This window comes from Macrotis lagotis, chromosome 3 (assembly GCF_037893015.1).
Source record: "Macrotis lagotis isolate mMagLag1 chromosome 3, bilby.v1.9.chrom.fasta, whole genome shotgun sequence".
Lineage (NCBI taxonomy): Eukaryota > Metazoa > Chordata > Mammalia > Peramelemorphia > Peramelidae > Macrotis > Macrotis lagotis.
Window position 1 is genome coordinate 219,515,015 of NC_133660.1, and position 15,959 is coordinate 219,530,973.

Consider the following 15,959-nt stretch of genomic DNA (forward strand, 5'->3'; position numbering starts at 1 on the left):
AGAATTTTCTTTCTAACAGTGGCTGATAAGAGACAGTTTTGACAAAGATACACCTCTACCTTCTCTCTTCACTCAGTTAGAGGTCAATATGTTTGAAGAAAAGATGAATTGTCTCAGAGGAAGAAAAGCTTACTGTGCTACCTGTCATCCTATCCTTAAAGAATTTATAGTCTAACTGGGGGTGAGAATAGGATTGTAACTTACTTCATGTGCATATCCCCATAACTAAAATAGGCTCTGGTCCATGGCTAATAATTAATAAATGCTTAATGAATTTTCATATACTTGTTTAAATATGTCAAGTCTCTAGATATACAAAAATATTTAAAGCAATTATTTTTGTAGTGGCAGAAAATTGGAAAGTGAGAGGATGTCCATCAACTAGGAAATGACTGAACAAGTTGTAGTATATTATTGTGATCAAATACTATTGTACTATAAGAAATGATGAGGAGGGTGGTTTCAGAAATAACATGGCAAAACCTATATGAACTGATACAAAATGAAAAACCAAGAGCTCGTTGTGACAGTAACAGCAATGTAGTGATGATTAACTCTGAAAACATTGGCAGTTCTAATCAATACAATAATCCAATAAAATCCCAAAGGACTCAAAATGAAAAATGTTATCCATGTTCAGAGAGAGAACTAATGAACTTTGAGTGTAAACTGAAGTATAATATTCTGACTTTTTTTTTTTTACTTTTTTGAGATAGGGATAATCTGAAAATGTTTTACATGATTTCACATGTATAATTGATATAATTTTGCTTTCCTTCTTAGTGAGTGGAAGAAGAATGGGAGGGAGCTAAATTGGAACTCAGTTTAAAAGGAAAAGAATGCTGGTGTGTTCCCAGTAACAGGAAGAGGATATTTGTAGTTCAGAGGCTATTCTTCCTGTCTATTTTCCAGGGTCTACAGGTCCTTTTGCTTCTCCCTCCCCTTCATCCAGCCCCTGGGTCCCCTGAAAAAAAAGTTCAGGCTTAAATCTGGTAAGGAAAAAGAAGAAAAAATGTCTCACAACCAAATGATGAAGGCCTTTGTCAACAACCTCAAGGGAAGCAGTCTACTGGAAATTTCAACTGATTTGCCCCTGCCCCTCACTCTGTACTATGGGTAGAGTTCTGATACTCCTTCTATCACACCTCCATCATGTAGATGGTGACCATCCCCTCACTGACTCTGCTGTATGTGAAGCAACCTTAGTAGCTCCTTGCCCCATTCTTTCATCTGTGATCTTTCTTGTGCCATTTATCTTAACCATGTTAGATAAATGGTTGTTCTACAAGATGTATAGCAAGAGAACATATTATGCCAGGGGACTTGTCCAGAAAATCATTGATGCATTCCTAAAAATCAAAATGAATTCCAAAAACACTCCATCTGTTACTAAGTTTTGTGATGACATCAATTTAGCCAAAGCCATCAGCATGTAGATTTTCCATTTTATCCTAGATAATATGGCAAAACAGAGCTCTATGAAACAGGACTGATGGATTTTGGAATAAGAGCCTTTGTTTTATGAAATGCTATTAATTGTCCAGAAGAAGGAGGAAAACCAGGGGCCAAACACTCCAAGTGTTATTACCTTGCAAAGCAGTTGTCCTCTGACTATTAGAAATCTTAGGACTAGAGCTACTCATCATTGTGAAGTTCATAGTCTATAATGAATATTTATCTGAATATGCAGATCATTGAAATTTTTTTTATTCTATCAGTAGTAAGTATCAGTGCTCTTGATTCTTTTCCCCCCTAAACAAATCTTGGATTGTAGCTGCCATCATTGACATATTGTGCCAAATATCTCTTGATTTTTCACAAGTTCAAGATGATTATTTTGTAAGGCATTGATTTCAAAGGTACAAGGATCAGTTTCCTAAATACACACTATAAAGGAATCATCTCCAACTTTGGGTATGTGGCAAAAATATGTGCTGATGTGCAAACTGGATTATGTGTGTTAAATAAAAATCTCTTCTCAGAAAGTGGATTGGAGTGGAATATCATGTTATTGCTAGCTGCCATTCTTCTTGAATTTCTTTATAAATGTAATACATATATAGATGCAGTTTTCTGGAAAATGGCTAATTTAGCCTTTTGTATTTGGATTTTGCTTACAACATAACATTTCTTAGTTTACTGATATTAGGCAATGTGATTTTGGTCTTCACTAAATTCCTGATTAAAGGAACTGTTGTGCTGTATCTTTGGGATCTCATACAACTGACACCGATAAAAGACCCCCAGACCCTCTGGTCCACCAAAATGGAAGTAAGCTGCCAAATCTTTTTTTTAATTGCTGCCATTGATCAAAACCAGTTATTGTTTTCCTATTGTTGAAGATTATGTTAGCTTGGTCAATATGACTATCACATGAGCTACATAGCAGCTCCTCTTGGACTTAAACTGTACTATACCTATACATGATTACAAACTATTTCGGGGCGGCTAGGTGGTGCAGTGGATAAAGCACTGGCCCTGGAGTCAGGAGTACCTGGGTTCAAATCCGGTCTCAGACACTTAATAATTACCTAGCTGTGTGGCCTTGGGCAAGCCACTTAACCCCCTCTGCCTTGCAAAAACCTTTAAAAAAAAAAAGAAACTATTTCATCATATATGCACATACAGAATATTATTGTAAAATGCTAGTGATTATTTGGGGTGAAAATATGATAAATGATAATAGATTTAAGAATGAATTGTTTTGCAACTCAATAATCAATTTCACCTCAAAATTACAAACTGCCACAAGTACAGGCCTGTAACAACATGTATTAGTTCTTATTTATTTGATCTTTCTTAAAATAGCATATTATACTGGATGCAAATTAGGAGCAATACTTCTGAAATTCCCTATAGATTACTTAATAAATGATGGTATTCCAAACAAGAAAGAGAAAGGAGCATTAAAAAATAAACAATTTTTAAGTTTTTCAAAATAAAAAGGTGGCCATCATTGGGCACACCCCATTGTGTACTGGGCTCCTGCCTTCCTCTATTTTCAGTCCCAGCTGTTTTGATAGATGAGAGAGTGGGGTCATACTCACCTTGGACATCATACTAGCCCTGTCAAGGACTAAATGATTTAATCATTGCTTGTTGATGATATAGTGGCTCAAAATCCAGTGAAGATAATTAGATTTAGACTCCAGAAACCCTATGTTCAAATCCTCACTTTGATTCTTACTTCCTTCCCTCTGGGTCTCAATTTACCTAATTCTCAAATGTGGATGAGGAGCTAAATTTCAATAAATTATCTCTAAATCTCTAGACCAGGAATTTTAGTGCTTTTATTTAGGGCAAGCAAAGGACCATTTGGCAATCTGCTGAAGCTGATGGGTCCCTTCTCTGAATTAGTTTTTAATTAAAATTAAAATACATCTGCCCATGGAAATTATATTGAAATATAACTATCAAAAATTTTTTAAAAACTAAGTTTGCAGATCCCTGATCTTAGAGTAGCTTTTCCAGGTACCACAGTAGAGAAAATCATGCTAATTGCTCTTTTATCAGCATTTACCAAGAACTTTCCTGAAGATAGAGGTAGGAATTTGATGAAATTCCCCCCACCTCTGCCCTGGTTTATAGCTAACTAATAAGGTAAATCTATTCTTTTCTTCCTTCCTTTCTTCCCCACAGTTTTAAAATGGAATACAAACACTTTCAATTAAATCAGCATTTTTGCTTCAGACATTAGTAGGACATTGGGTCCCCAAATAGACACGTGCTGGGAGGCAGCCTTCAGATTCCCCACTTAGAATTTTGCTGCAGGTCTCATGCTGGGGGCCCCACTGAGAGGAGAAATAGCATCAGATCCTACATGGAAGGCAGATGGGTTTCATTTCAGAGTCTGACACATCTGGCTCACCAGAAGAGGAGATAAATGACCTGCCTCTGATGCTTTTATCAACTTGATATCCTTGGTTATAATTAAAAAATATACTCTCCAACATGGTCTGACCATGAGTTACCTCCTGCACCATAGAGCAGGAGTATTTACTGACATGGAAGTTGTTTATGGGAAATTCCCTGAGGTAATTTGTCTTTTCCCCAAACAGATTGGCTTCTGGCTGAGTGATGAAGAGAGGTCAGGCAACATCACTGTCAAGCTGTCTCCTCTCAAGGGATGCTGAAAGGAAAGTGTTATAAAAACTTAAAAGTGCTTTGGAAATAGCAGTCCAACAGAGATGGTTTGGCTTTTGTCTTTATAGCCCTGATATCTTAGCCAGCACAAATGATTGTTGAATGAATGAATGAGTGTATGGATGAATTAATGAATCAACTCTCAGCCATTAACATTTGATAGGATTCAGACCTTCATGAGCAGCCAGGGGTTTTCAAGGGTAGTTAGAATAAATAAAGTTACTTCAACAGTCTCTAAAAAGCGGGTGACTGTCTTTGATTTGGAGAGCAGGAATGTAACCCATGTTACATTAATAGGACAACAATCATAGCTTACTAATAATGAACCCATGAAGATCTAAAAAGAATAAAGAATTGTCTATTCTAAAGCACAATCACCAATAGAAGTCCTGGTTATAACTCTTTCATTGACTATGCAAAAATTAGAATTCTAGGGATTCAGCTACTCGGAAGGTAGTTTCGGAGCCCAAAGCGAGAAACCTGTTATAAAAACGAATCTATTTTGACCCTCAAAAAATCCCTTTAGAATCTCTCTTTATTCAGTCCATTTACTGATAGATTTATTTTTGATAGATTTAAAATAGGTTTTACTTCTAAGCCCACAGCACATTAGGAATAGAACATCAGGAGACAGGAAAGGAGTTCCCCTTAACTATGTCCTCTGGAGAGAGAGAGAGAGAGAGATCAGTTTCTTTACTGATATCAGGTCCCTAGGGACTCCCTGACTTAGGAACTCTGTATTCTCAGTCTGGGGATGTTTTTATTCATTCATTCATTCATTCATTTATTTGTTTGTTTGTTTTCACATTGCTACAAATAATCTTCTTGTAAAAATAAACAATCTCCCCTCCCTCAAAAAAAGTAGAGAAACTTCAAGAAAAAGTGTGAGAGGAAAAAAGTGTTCTTCAGTCTGTGTTCAGATACATTGTTTTTTTTTTTTTAGGTTTTTGCAAGACAATGGGGTTAAGTGGCTTGCCCAAGGCTACACAGCCAGGGATACATTCTTTATCATAAGTCTATAAGAGAAGTTGCTTCTGTATTTTTTCCCACAATTGCTATTGTTAACTGTATTTCCCTTCATTCTATTTCTCTCCATTCCCATTTATTCTATTCTTTCCCTCTCCTTTCACCATTTCCCTCCTCAAGTGTGTTGTATCTGATTACTGAGGGGTTTTTTTTTTATTTGGGGGATATGTGTGTGTGTATTTTCAGAAAAGGGTTTCTGTCCCCCCACCACCACCACCCCAAAGGAAGGGATTCAAAAGCAGGAAACATCCCACAGATGAGATAGAGATTATGGAGACAAGTTTCTTTCCCAAAGCCTAGAAGTAACTGCTTACTAATCATGGAGAAGACAAAAAATCTCCAGGGGGAAATAATTTTAAAATAAATAATTTTTTTAAAAGTTTTAAGAACTACAAAAACCCAGGAGTCTAGATATCTGAGTTGGGTATTAACTATTTGATTTCAGTAATGTTACTTCATCTTTCTTGTTTCTAGACAGGTAACCATAATACCTGCCCTGCCTTCTTTGTATTTCTGTCTGCCTTATGTAAACTGCAAAATACTAAGGAATAGAAGCTCCTAGAGATCAAAGACTGTTTAATTTTCACCTTTGTATCTCCAGCATCTAGCATGGTGCCGAGCTTTATAATTGCTTACTAAATTCTTGTTGATTGATTAAAATGTGAGATCTGACTCCTTGCCTCTATTCTTCTAGCATCCTGACTATATATCTATTTGGCTCTCTGGCTTTGACTGTGATTTTCTGCTCTCTGTAAGAGCCTAAGGCCCACCCACTAGAGCAATCAAAATTACTCATCATGTGGACCTAAGTCAATAAAACACAACCATGAAATCTTGTTCAGACTGGTCAAGATTTCATTTGCTCCAAATCTAAGGGGAAAATATCAAGTTCATTTGCATACTCAGCTGCTCCTGAGATATGTGCCCCTGAAGCCACTCATGAGATGGAAGATTCTTTTAGAAAACTAGAGAGCTGCTTTACTTCTCCATGTATCCTTCTCCTTTTTTTCCCCCTTAACCATGTATTGGAGGAGGAGACAGAGATTCCACAAGATTCTCAAACTCATCATCTTTATAGATCTATAGAATGTCAGAGCTAGAGGAACCTAAGAACATGGATCTCAGAATTTTAGAAATAGTTGAGATCTTGGAATGTAAAATATGGAATTGCAGAGCAGGGAGGGATCTTCCATTGCAGAACATAGAATGGCTGAGAGGGGGAGAATAACAGGTCATAAAACATGGGATGCCAGGAAAGGACCTTAGAAAGCAGAGATGGAATGTTGGATCTGGGAGGGACCTTAGACATATCCAGTCCAACCTCCTTATTCTATAGACAAGGAAGTTGAAGCCCAGAGAGGAGAAGGGAACTGCCCAAGGTTACCCACAGAGTTAAAGGCAATGTTAATGAAACCAAGGAAAGGATCACTGGACTGTAGCAGGAAGGCCACAGCTATTTATTGCCAGTGGACACCAACTAACTAGGACACCGACTTCTTTTCTACTTGGGTCTGGTTGTACACAGCATACAAAGTTAGGGAGATTCTGAACCAGCTCTGCACTGATATCCAGTCTTTGACTTGGGGGTTGACTACTGATAGGAGAAGAAACAAGACATTCAGGAGAGAGGTGGATCTATATTGTAGATCAGGGATGGTCTGAGGATGCTGGTTACCTGAGCAGCATTCTCAGCCTCTGTTTCCCATTACAGTCTATGGGTTTCTCTTAGGGAAATGGGAGCTGTGCAAAGGCTACAGAATGGATCACACCAAACCATGAGGTGGAGATAGATGCTTTGCTGTGAACGCAACAGGAGTGGTTTCATTGGCAATATCTTTGAACCCTTATTAAGGGCAACTAGGTGGCACTACTCTTGGGGTCAAGGGGATAGGAGTTCAAATCCAGTCTCAGACACTTGACACTTATTAGCTGGTTGACCCTGGGCAAGTCATTTAACCCTGATTGCCTTGCATCCAGGGCCATCTCCAGTTGTCCTGATTCATATCTGATTATCGAAAGTAGAGATGGAATGTTGGATCTGGGAGAGACCTTTCTAATAACTGTGTGTTGAAGGAAGGAGATATAGAAATTCCAAAAGATTCTCAAATTCATCATCTTTATAGATCTATAGAATGTCAGAGCTAGAGGAACCTAAGAACATGGATCTCAGAATTTTAGAGATAGTAGAGATCTTGGAATGTAAAATATGGAATTGCAGAGAAGGGAGGGGTCTTCCATTGTAGAACATAGAATGGCTGAACAGAGTAAGTACTTAATGATTCTGTGAGGATGGTGACCCAGGACAACCCTCCCCCCCCAATCAAAATCATGTGCTTGTCATGAACATCCCTGATGTCATGGTCTTCTTCTAGAATGAAGGACAAACATCATCATGAACTCCTACTTCTTGTTCTCTCAAGAACACTTATACTGGATGCTCAGCAATTCCATGAGGGATGGGATGCAAGCTTAACCCAGAACTCCCTCCATTCTGCCCACTCCTGTGCAATCACACTCTCCTTACCTTATGGTTAAAAGCTAACATTTATATAGTTTTTTTTCTTTTTTTTAAGTTTTTTTCCAAGGCAAATGGGGCTAAGTGGCTTGCCCAAGGCCACACAGCTAGGTAATTATTAAGTGTCTGAGACCAGATTTGAACTCAGGTACTCCTGACTCCAGGGCCGGTGCTTTATCCACTGCGCCACCTAGCCGCCCCTATATAGTTTTTTTCATTGTGCCAAACACTATGCTCATTATTTTTGCAGTAATTGTAAATATAAAACACTTTATTTCATTTGATCCTTAAGACAATTCTGAGAGGTAGGCACCATTATTATCCCTATCGTGTAGATGAGGCAACTGAAGCAAACAGAGTCTAGATGACTGGTCTTGGGTCACATACTAGTGCATGTCCAAGACCACATTTAAACTCAGTCCTTCCTGGCTCTAGGCCCAGGGGTCCAAATACTGTGCTACTTAGCTACCTTGAATAGAGGTCTTAAGTGAGAGATGTTGCTCCTCAGGATGGCTAGGTGTGAACACTCATGATAAACTTGAAAGAACATCCAACTGAAAAGGACTCACCACTACCCATCAGAAACCAAAAAGAACAAGAAAGATAAAAAGAAGGGATACCATCATCATCCTAATTGGGAAAGTGTTTTGACCTTATTGGACTGAGCAAGATTAGGGAATTGACTAGATTCAGTCTCTGGGTCTATTTGAGTAGGTATCAGGTAAATGAAAACAAATAGGGTGCAAGAGAGAATGAGAACAAAGTTCTGGAAGGAAAGAAAGGAGGAAGGAAGGAAGGAAGGAAGGAAGGAAGGAAGGAAGGAAGGAAGGGAGGAAGGAAGACAAATATTATTTCATTTGATCTTCCCAACAACCTTGTGAGGTATGTGTTATTATTATCTACATTTTATATTTGAAGAAATTGAAGCAAGCAAAAGTTAAATGATTTGCCCAGGGTCATACAGTAGGAATTATCTGAACTGAACTTAAAATTCCATTCTTCCTGATTTCAATACCAGTATTCCCCACCTTTAAACTCTTTGAGGATCTTTGAGACCCACCCACAGATGGAGAGAAGCATCAGTGAGCCTTTTTTAAGCCTCAGTATGTATTTAGGAATCTGTGCCCTTTTGTTTTTCTTTCCTTAAAAATTCCTTTGTCTCCTAAATTTTGAGATTGGCTTTGAGATTCAAAATAGGTTTGCCAGGCCCTAGGTCATTTAGTCTGATACTACCATGGCAACAGGCAGGACTCAAAATTCATTTAATCTAGGAATTTTTTAAATGTTAGAATTTTTATGTTGATCATTTTGTATGATCTGTTAATGATGTTATAAATATCCAAATAATCCTTGGAAGAAAAAAAGGTTCCCTACTCCCGCTAGATAAATGGTCACTAGGACCCGGCTCTAATATTTCAAGTTCTAAGGTCCTAATTTTGACCTTACAGATACTTAGATCCCTTCTAGCACTAATATTCCATGTTCCAAGATCACTTTACATTTCAATAATCTAATTCTATATACTTTCTGACATTAGCCGGGGAGAGATGAAGAGGCAAGAAGGCCCCTTAAAGTTCACTAAGCCTTTTGCAAAGCAGGCTGGCCCTGAGCTTACACACCGATGTGTTCATCTGTCCTGTGAGATGACAGTGAATCCTTTCCTTCATTTGGCACAGCTGGCTCTTGGCAAAAATTTCCTGAGTATTTTTGGAATTTTCAGGCCCTGGAAAAGAAACAAGTTACAGGAAAAATAAGATAAAATAATGAAGATAAATCTAATCCTTCCAATCTTTCTGGACCCACTGAAGTTCCTTAAAACTTCTCCCTCCACCAAGGCTTTCTATGTCAGGGATATTTTCATTAAACACCCTTTTCCCCATGAAAGTGAACTGATGTTTAAAAACATAACCCAATTTGGATTGGTTCAGCCTTTTTAGAAACAGCAGGAAAATAAAAAACATGAGTTGATTATTCCTCAAAAACTGGAGCCAAGATTCTTTGGAATGCTCTAAAACATTGTTCAGTTCCCGAGATGAGTGATTCAACTCAGACGTGTCCTCTTTGGGGTTGGGTATTTATTTGTTTGCTGTTGGCAGGGAAATGGCAATGAGAAAGAGAGCCATTATTATGGGTATTTGACTTTTATACAGCTTCAGAAAAGCTTATATACTACCCATGAAATTTCAAAGGAAGAAGATGTTCATTTTCATAACCAAAACTGACTAGAGTAAAAATCCCAGGGGATGTGAAATGCAGTGTTGACAGATCTTTGAACTTTCAGCAACTCTGAAACTTGATTTTTCTCTCCCCCCCTTCCTCCAATTATTTTTATAAATGAATACATTTTGTTTTGACATGTACCAACACATTCTTCAAAATGTAATTTCCCTGAAAACAATTAAACAAAGCTGCTTAATTGCATGATTATCATCAAGAGTACAGAATACTTCTTCCCTATTTTAGGTTACCAATAAGTAACAGAAATCATAGGCACTCAAATGTCAATAATTTGATCCCAATGCTGTTGTCCTTATAGCTGAGTTTAGCTACTTTTCAGTATTTTTCTTAAGAACTCATTAACTATTCAGAAATTTAGTTTTCTCCCTACTATTGAAACTAGGGTGAGACATTTGGCTACCCCAGCCTAAGCCTGAAAATTGTACAACTGTTGAAGCATGAATCTTCATAGTATCACCTGTGATTTGACTTCTCCCTGATTCAATCCCTTTGGGCCATGGAATAGAGGATTTTCTGACATTTAAAAATATACTTTTATGATGCCACCCCTATGGGTACTTCTCACAAACAGTCCCAGAACTTTAGATATCATCTGCTCTAATACTCTAATCTTACAAGATGAAATAAGGAAGATTCATTTATGAGTTCAGATCACACAGTTAATACGTATCAGACCTAGGACTCAGGTTCAGCTTATTCTTTCAACTTCAAGGATTCATCCATACACATTCATTCTATCCCTATATCCTGAGGAAAAGAAGCTAAGGAATTCTCCCCACACATCCAGGATACATACACAATTTCCTCAGTGATCCAAGTCTATATAGATTCTTTGTAGGTTAGAACTGAAAAGCATTTTAATATGGGCAAAATGCACCTATAGCTATTAGTAGTTAAAGTAACTATTAATAAGACCCAAAGCAGGTTTCCTGACCCCTAATTCAATACATTTTTCACTATATCATAGTTACCTTGTCTAAAATACAAAGAACTAACAAAAAGAACAAGACAGATAAAAAGAAGGGATAGAATTGTGAATCAGGGTTATAAATTTAAGTCCCAAATTACTTAGGGACAACAATAGAATATACTTTCCTGGTTCTGTTTCAGTCATTCTCCTTCAGCTAGGCTACAGATCCCCCAACTAACACTACAAAATTCTTAGCTCTGCTCTTTATTTTTTCAAGGCAAATGGGGTTAAGTGGCTTGCCCAAGGTCACACAGCTAGGTAATTATTAAGTGTCTGAGGTCAGATTTGAACTCAGGTACCCCTGACTCCAGGGCCAGTGCTCTATCCACTGTGCCATCTAGCCACCCCTAGCTCTGTTCTTTATGGGATATCCCAAGATTGTCTTTATCAAGGGGAATGGGATTAAAGAATACTGATCATGGGAGTTAATTTCCGGGTTTAAAAGGGAAAGACATGGCTAAATAAACAAGGTATACTTCAATACAAATGGAAAAGGCTAATTGGATTTCTAGTCTGGATCAAGCTAAAGATTTCACAAGGGTAAAGGGAAAAAATCCAGAGTGTTACTAAAGGACATGAAACAGATCAGATTATTGGCCCCCCAAAATGAGGGTAGATCTAAGCAGAGTGGATGAGGAATGGAGTAGGAATAAGGTGTTAGCAAATGATCACTCATTTCCTATCAAATCTTCATCTGAGACAACATCTTTGCAAAGTGGTGAATTACTAGCTGTACCTGGCCCCTCACTCAGAAATGCTAGTGGTACAGTGGGCCCAGACACAGAGAGACCACCAGAACTTTTACAGAACAAGTACATTTACCTATCCAAGACTGTCATCACTCAAAGGTCACCCGAAGCTGGAAGAGATATGCTTTTTCACACCTGCTTTTTAATTTCTTGTACTCTCAGCCCCTATGATTCCAGAATTATGACTATAGTAGGTTTATAGACTCTATATTTCCCAATGCCTCATTGGTGCAGGGATATATATGTGTATGTGACAGCTAATACTAAGGCTGGCATGAGAGCAACTCTGTAATGCTAGCCAGAATGAGCAGGTGTACATAAAATCAAGCTCAAAGCAATTCATTCCTAAATAACTCATATTTCAATATCATTAGTTCAGCTGTTACTTACCCAGCTTGCTTTTGGATATGTCTCCACTGTTCTAATATCATGCTAAGGGAATAGTGAGGCTACTTCAATTCTACTTTTTCACAAAACCATCAGCATCTTATCAAGTCTGATTTTTATCAGGATTGGCTCATGGGCCACAAAATTATAAAATCATTCAAGAGTAATTGGCTTTCCTATATTATTCATTTCATGATCCTTTTCACCTGGTTGCAACAAATCACTATGTCTTCCAGGACCACAGTGATATCCTATTACTCTTTTCTTATAATAAAAATCTCTTCTCAGGAAGATCTCTAAGTCTCATTTACCATGAGATATGAAATGTTTAACTTAAACAGGTAAGGAAAGATAAATGACATAGAGTCAGGAAATCTGGATTATATCTCAATTTGGATACTAGTGGTGTGGCCACTTTACAGTATCTTAAATTCTCTCGTACTTAGCTACCTTGTCTATAAAATAGGGATAGTAATAACTCTACTATTTGCCTCACAGATTTTTTGTTATGAAACCACTTTATAAATTTAAAGTGCTATGGAAATGTGAAGTTATATTTAAAAATAATAAATTTCATGTTACTGTATGAGCCCAACCTTTCATCCATTTGAGATCTATTTTAATGCTAATTTACTATCCAACATATTGTTTATCTTTTGTATTCTTATAACTTCTAAAATTTTACTATGCATTCCTTATCTAATTTAATGGCAAACCTATTGAGGGAAATTGTACCAGTTTCATGCAGAAATGGATCATCTTTTTTATTTTACTACATTACGCAAATGCTTATTTCATAAACTTAATAATTTAAAAGCATTTTAAAAATAAAGAAATGTATACTAAAAAGAACATATTGACTTGGAAAGTCAGAAATCAACATAATCCATTTTGTGTTATACTTTGATTTATTTTGCTGAGCATTTTCCAAATACATTTTGATTTGAAGTTTTAGTGGCCCCTTGCAACTAATGGGCCGTGGGTTTGACACATGTGGTCTAGAACATAAATAACTTTAACCTCTTTGAGAATTAGGTCCCTCTCTATAAAATACTCACCACAATCATATATCAGGACAAGAAAAGGAGGCCAGTCATGTAATAATAATGAATAATTATAGATAGACAGTACAAATGTAGAGCCTGTACCACAAAATATTAAAAATATTAAAAGAACAAGATGAAGATCCCTTTTCCCATTGATGAATTCCTCCTATAACCTCCATTTTGTAGAAGAGTACAGTCCAGTCATGCTTCATCCTTCAAACTTTATTGCCCTGATCCAACTGCCTTTTTTCCTGACTATGAGAATCCTTTTCCATTGGTGATTTCCTCTCATGTATGTGTTCTGTGTGTGGATACATACATGCATATTTTATATATGTATATATATATATATATATACACACACACACACATACATATATATATATGGGAAGGGAAGAATGGGTGGCAATTTTGTCTTTTTCCTTTACCTGTCTGTCATTCCTACATTTTTAAGCTATAGCTGAGAAATAAAAATCCTATTTTCAGATATCATCCTTTTTTTCACTCTCATGTCTACTTTCCCCCCTCTGAATCATTTGGGGCAGGATAAAGATAACACCTATTTCTGAAGTTAAGTTCCATTTTTTGGCCTAGATTTTATACCATTAATAATTCTTTCTATGTTCCCTGTGGTATTATCATTTTGCCCAAATGATTCACTAGAAGTTAGTAATAGTCATATTAAAGAGAACTCTTATTTTTCAATATTGTATGACCCCATTATAAAAATTGATGGTGCTAAAACATAAAAACTAATGAATAAATTAATAAAGGCAGAAATATTAGCTAAGAGCTTTTATCAACTGTAACACAATAAAAATTATAATTAATATGGTATTTATGACAATGCAACTAAACAGACACTAAATAATGAGGTCAAAGAACATATCATTAAAATAATAAACTTATTAAAATTATACAATTATACAACATACCAACATTTCCTTAAAATAAATTTTTCTCTGGCCACTTATATGAGCAAAAGATAGAAATAAAAAAAAATTACTTAAGCCTCCAGCTCCAAAAAAGAACCTAGAACTTCAACAATTAAAGGTTAAAATTATCAAGGAAATCATAAAAAATAAAAGTGAAGATCAACTAGCCATACCAAATCTCAAATTATATTACAAGGTTGTAATCATTAAAATAATCTGATACTTGTTTAGAAATAGCATGGTGGTTAAGTGAAATAGATTAGGTTTACAATTCACAGAAGTAAATGACCAAAATAATCCCATGTTTGAAAAATGCAAAGATCCAAAATTTGGGGACAAGAAATGACCATTTGACAAAAAGCACTAGAATACTGGAAAGCAATTTGGCAGAAACTAGGTATAGACAAATATCTAACACCATATATTAAGAGGAAATCAAAAATAGGGACATGATTTAAACATAAAGGGGTATATCATATACAAATTAGGGGAGTATGGTTTGTTTTACCTATAAGATTTATGAATAAGGAAAAATATGTGACTAAACAAGAAGCAGAGAGCAGTATGGGTTATAAAATGGATAATTCTTATTATAGTAAACTAAAAAATGGTTTTCACAAACAAAATCAATGCAACCAAGATTAGAAGGATAGCAGGAAATGGGGGGGAGATTTCTCTGATAAAAGTTTTATTTCTCAAATATAAAAAAATCAGTCAAATTTATAAGAATACAAGTCATTGCTGATTGATAAATTATTCAAGGATATAAGTAGGCAGTTTTCAGAAGAAGAAATCAAACTATTTAGTCACATGAAAAAATGTTCTAAATCACAATTGATTAGAGAAATTCAAATTAAAATAATTTTGAGATATCACCTCACACCTATCAGATTGGCTAATAGGACAAAAAAGGACAATGGCAAATGTTGAAAGAGATATGGGAAAACTGGAAGACTAAAACACTGTTGGTGGAGCTGTGAACTGAATCAACCATTCTGGAGAACAATTTGGAACTAGGCCCAAAAAGCTATTAATCTTTGCATGCTCTTTGATCCAACAATACCACAAACAGAATTTTTTAAAGGGAAAAGGACTCAGCTCTCTTTATAAAGAATTGGAAATTGAAAGGATGGCCATCATGAATGACTGAACATTTGGTGTATATGATTGTGATGGAATACTCTATGTTATAAGAAATGAAAAGTAGAATGCTCTCAGAAAAACTTGGAAAGACTTACGTTAACTGATGCAAAGTGAAATGAGAAGAACAAGGATAACATAGTAACACTAAAAATGTATGATAGTCAATTGTAAATGACTTGGCAATAAAATGATCCAAGACAACTCTGAAAGACTTATGATGAAAAATGCTACCCATCTCCAGAGAAAAAAACTGCTGCAATCTGAATGAAGATCAAAGCATACTTTTTAAAACTCTGTTTTTTCTAGATTTGTTGGTCTATGTTTTCTTTCACCAGATACATAAAATGGAAACATGTTTTGTACATGTATAACCTGTGATCAAATTGCTTGCCTTCTCAATGGGGGAGGAGGCAAAGGAGAGTAAGAGAAAATTTGGAACTCAAAATTTAAAAAAAACAAATGCTAAACATTTTTGTTACATGTAATCAAGAAAAAAATTAATTCAAAAAAGAAAAGCAACAACTTATCCATGTCAAAACTGATTAGCAATTTTAAAAATTGAATAAAAGATAAATTGAAGTGAACATAAAAAGACCACTGAGATGAAAAACTAACCAAAAAGCTGTTTTTAAGGACTAATAAAATATGTAAACATTAGCTTTTTTTAGAAGACAAAAATCAAATTTTTTAAATCAAAAATAAGAATAGAAGGTTCACAACATATAGAAAGAAAATAAATAAAATTACCAGAAATTACTCCTAATTAGACACTTCCCAAAGCAAAATTAGCTACAGTCTTCCCTGGCT

The 15,959-nt window shown here is 36.0% G+C and overlaps 1 protein-coding gene and 1 long non-coding RNA gene across 9 annotated transcripts in view; one reads left to right on the plus strand and one right to left on the minus strand.

Annotated features, from left to right (window-relative positions):
* LOC141518133 (uncharacterized) overlaps positions 1-15,959 on the minus strand; it is a 161,730-nt gene that overhangs the window by 77,845 nt on the left and 67,926 nt on the right. For all 8 annotated transcript variants that reach the window (XR_012477101.1, XR_012477107.1, XR_012477105.1 and 5 more), the window contains one exon: positions 9,304-9,407. This is a non-coding gene — a long non-coding RNA (uncharacterized LOC141518133). The remainder of the gene's footprint in view (positions 1-9,303; positions 9,408-15,959) is intronic.
* On the plus strand, positions 1,013-2,309 carry PIGW (phosphatidylinositol glycan anchor biosynthesis class W). Its single transcript, XM_074228032.1, is given in 7 exon segments — positions 1,013-1,096; positions 1,098-1,428; positions 1,431-1,607; positions 1,610-1,824; positions 1,826-2,108; positions 2,111-2,221; positions 2,224-2,309. Coding segments are annotated over 7 exon segments (1,287 nt in total).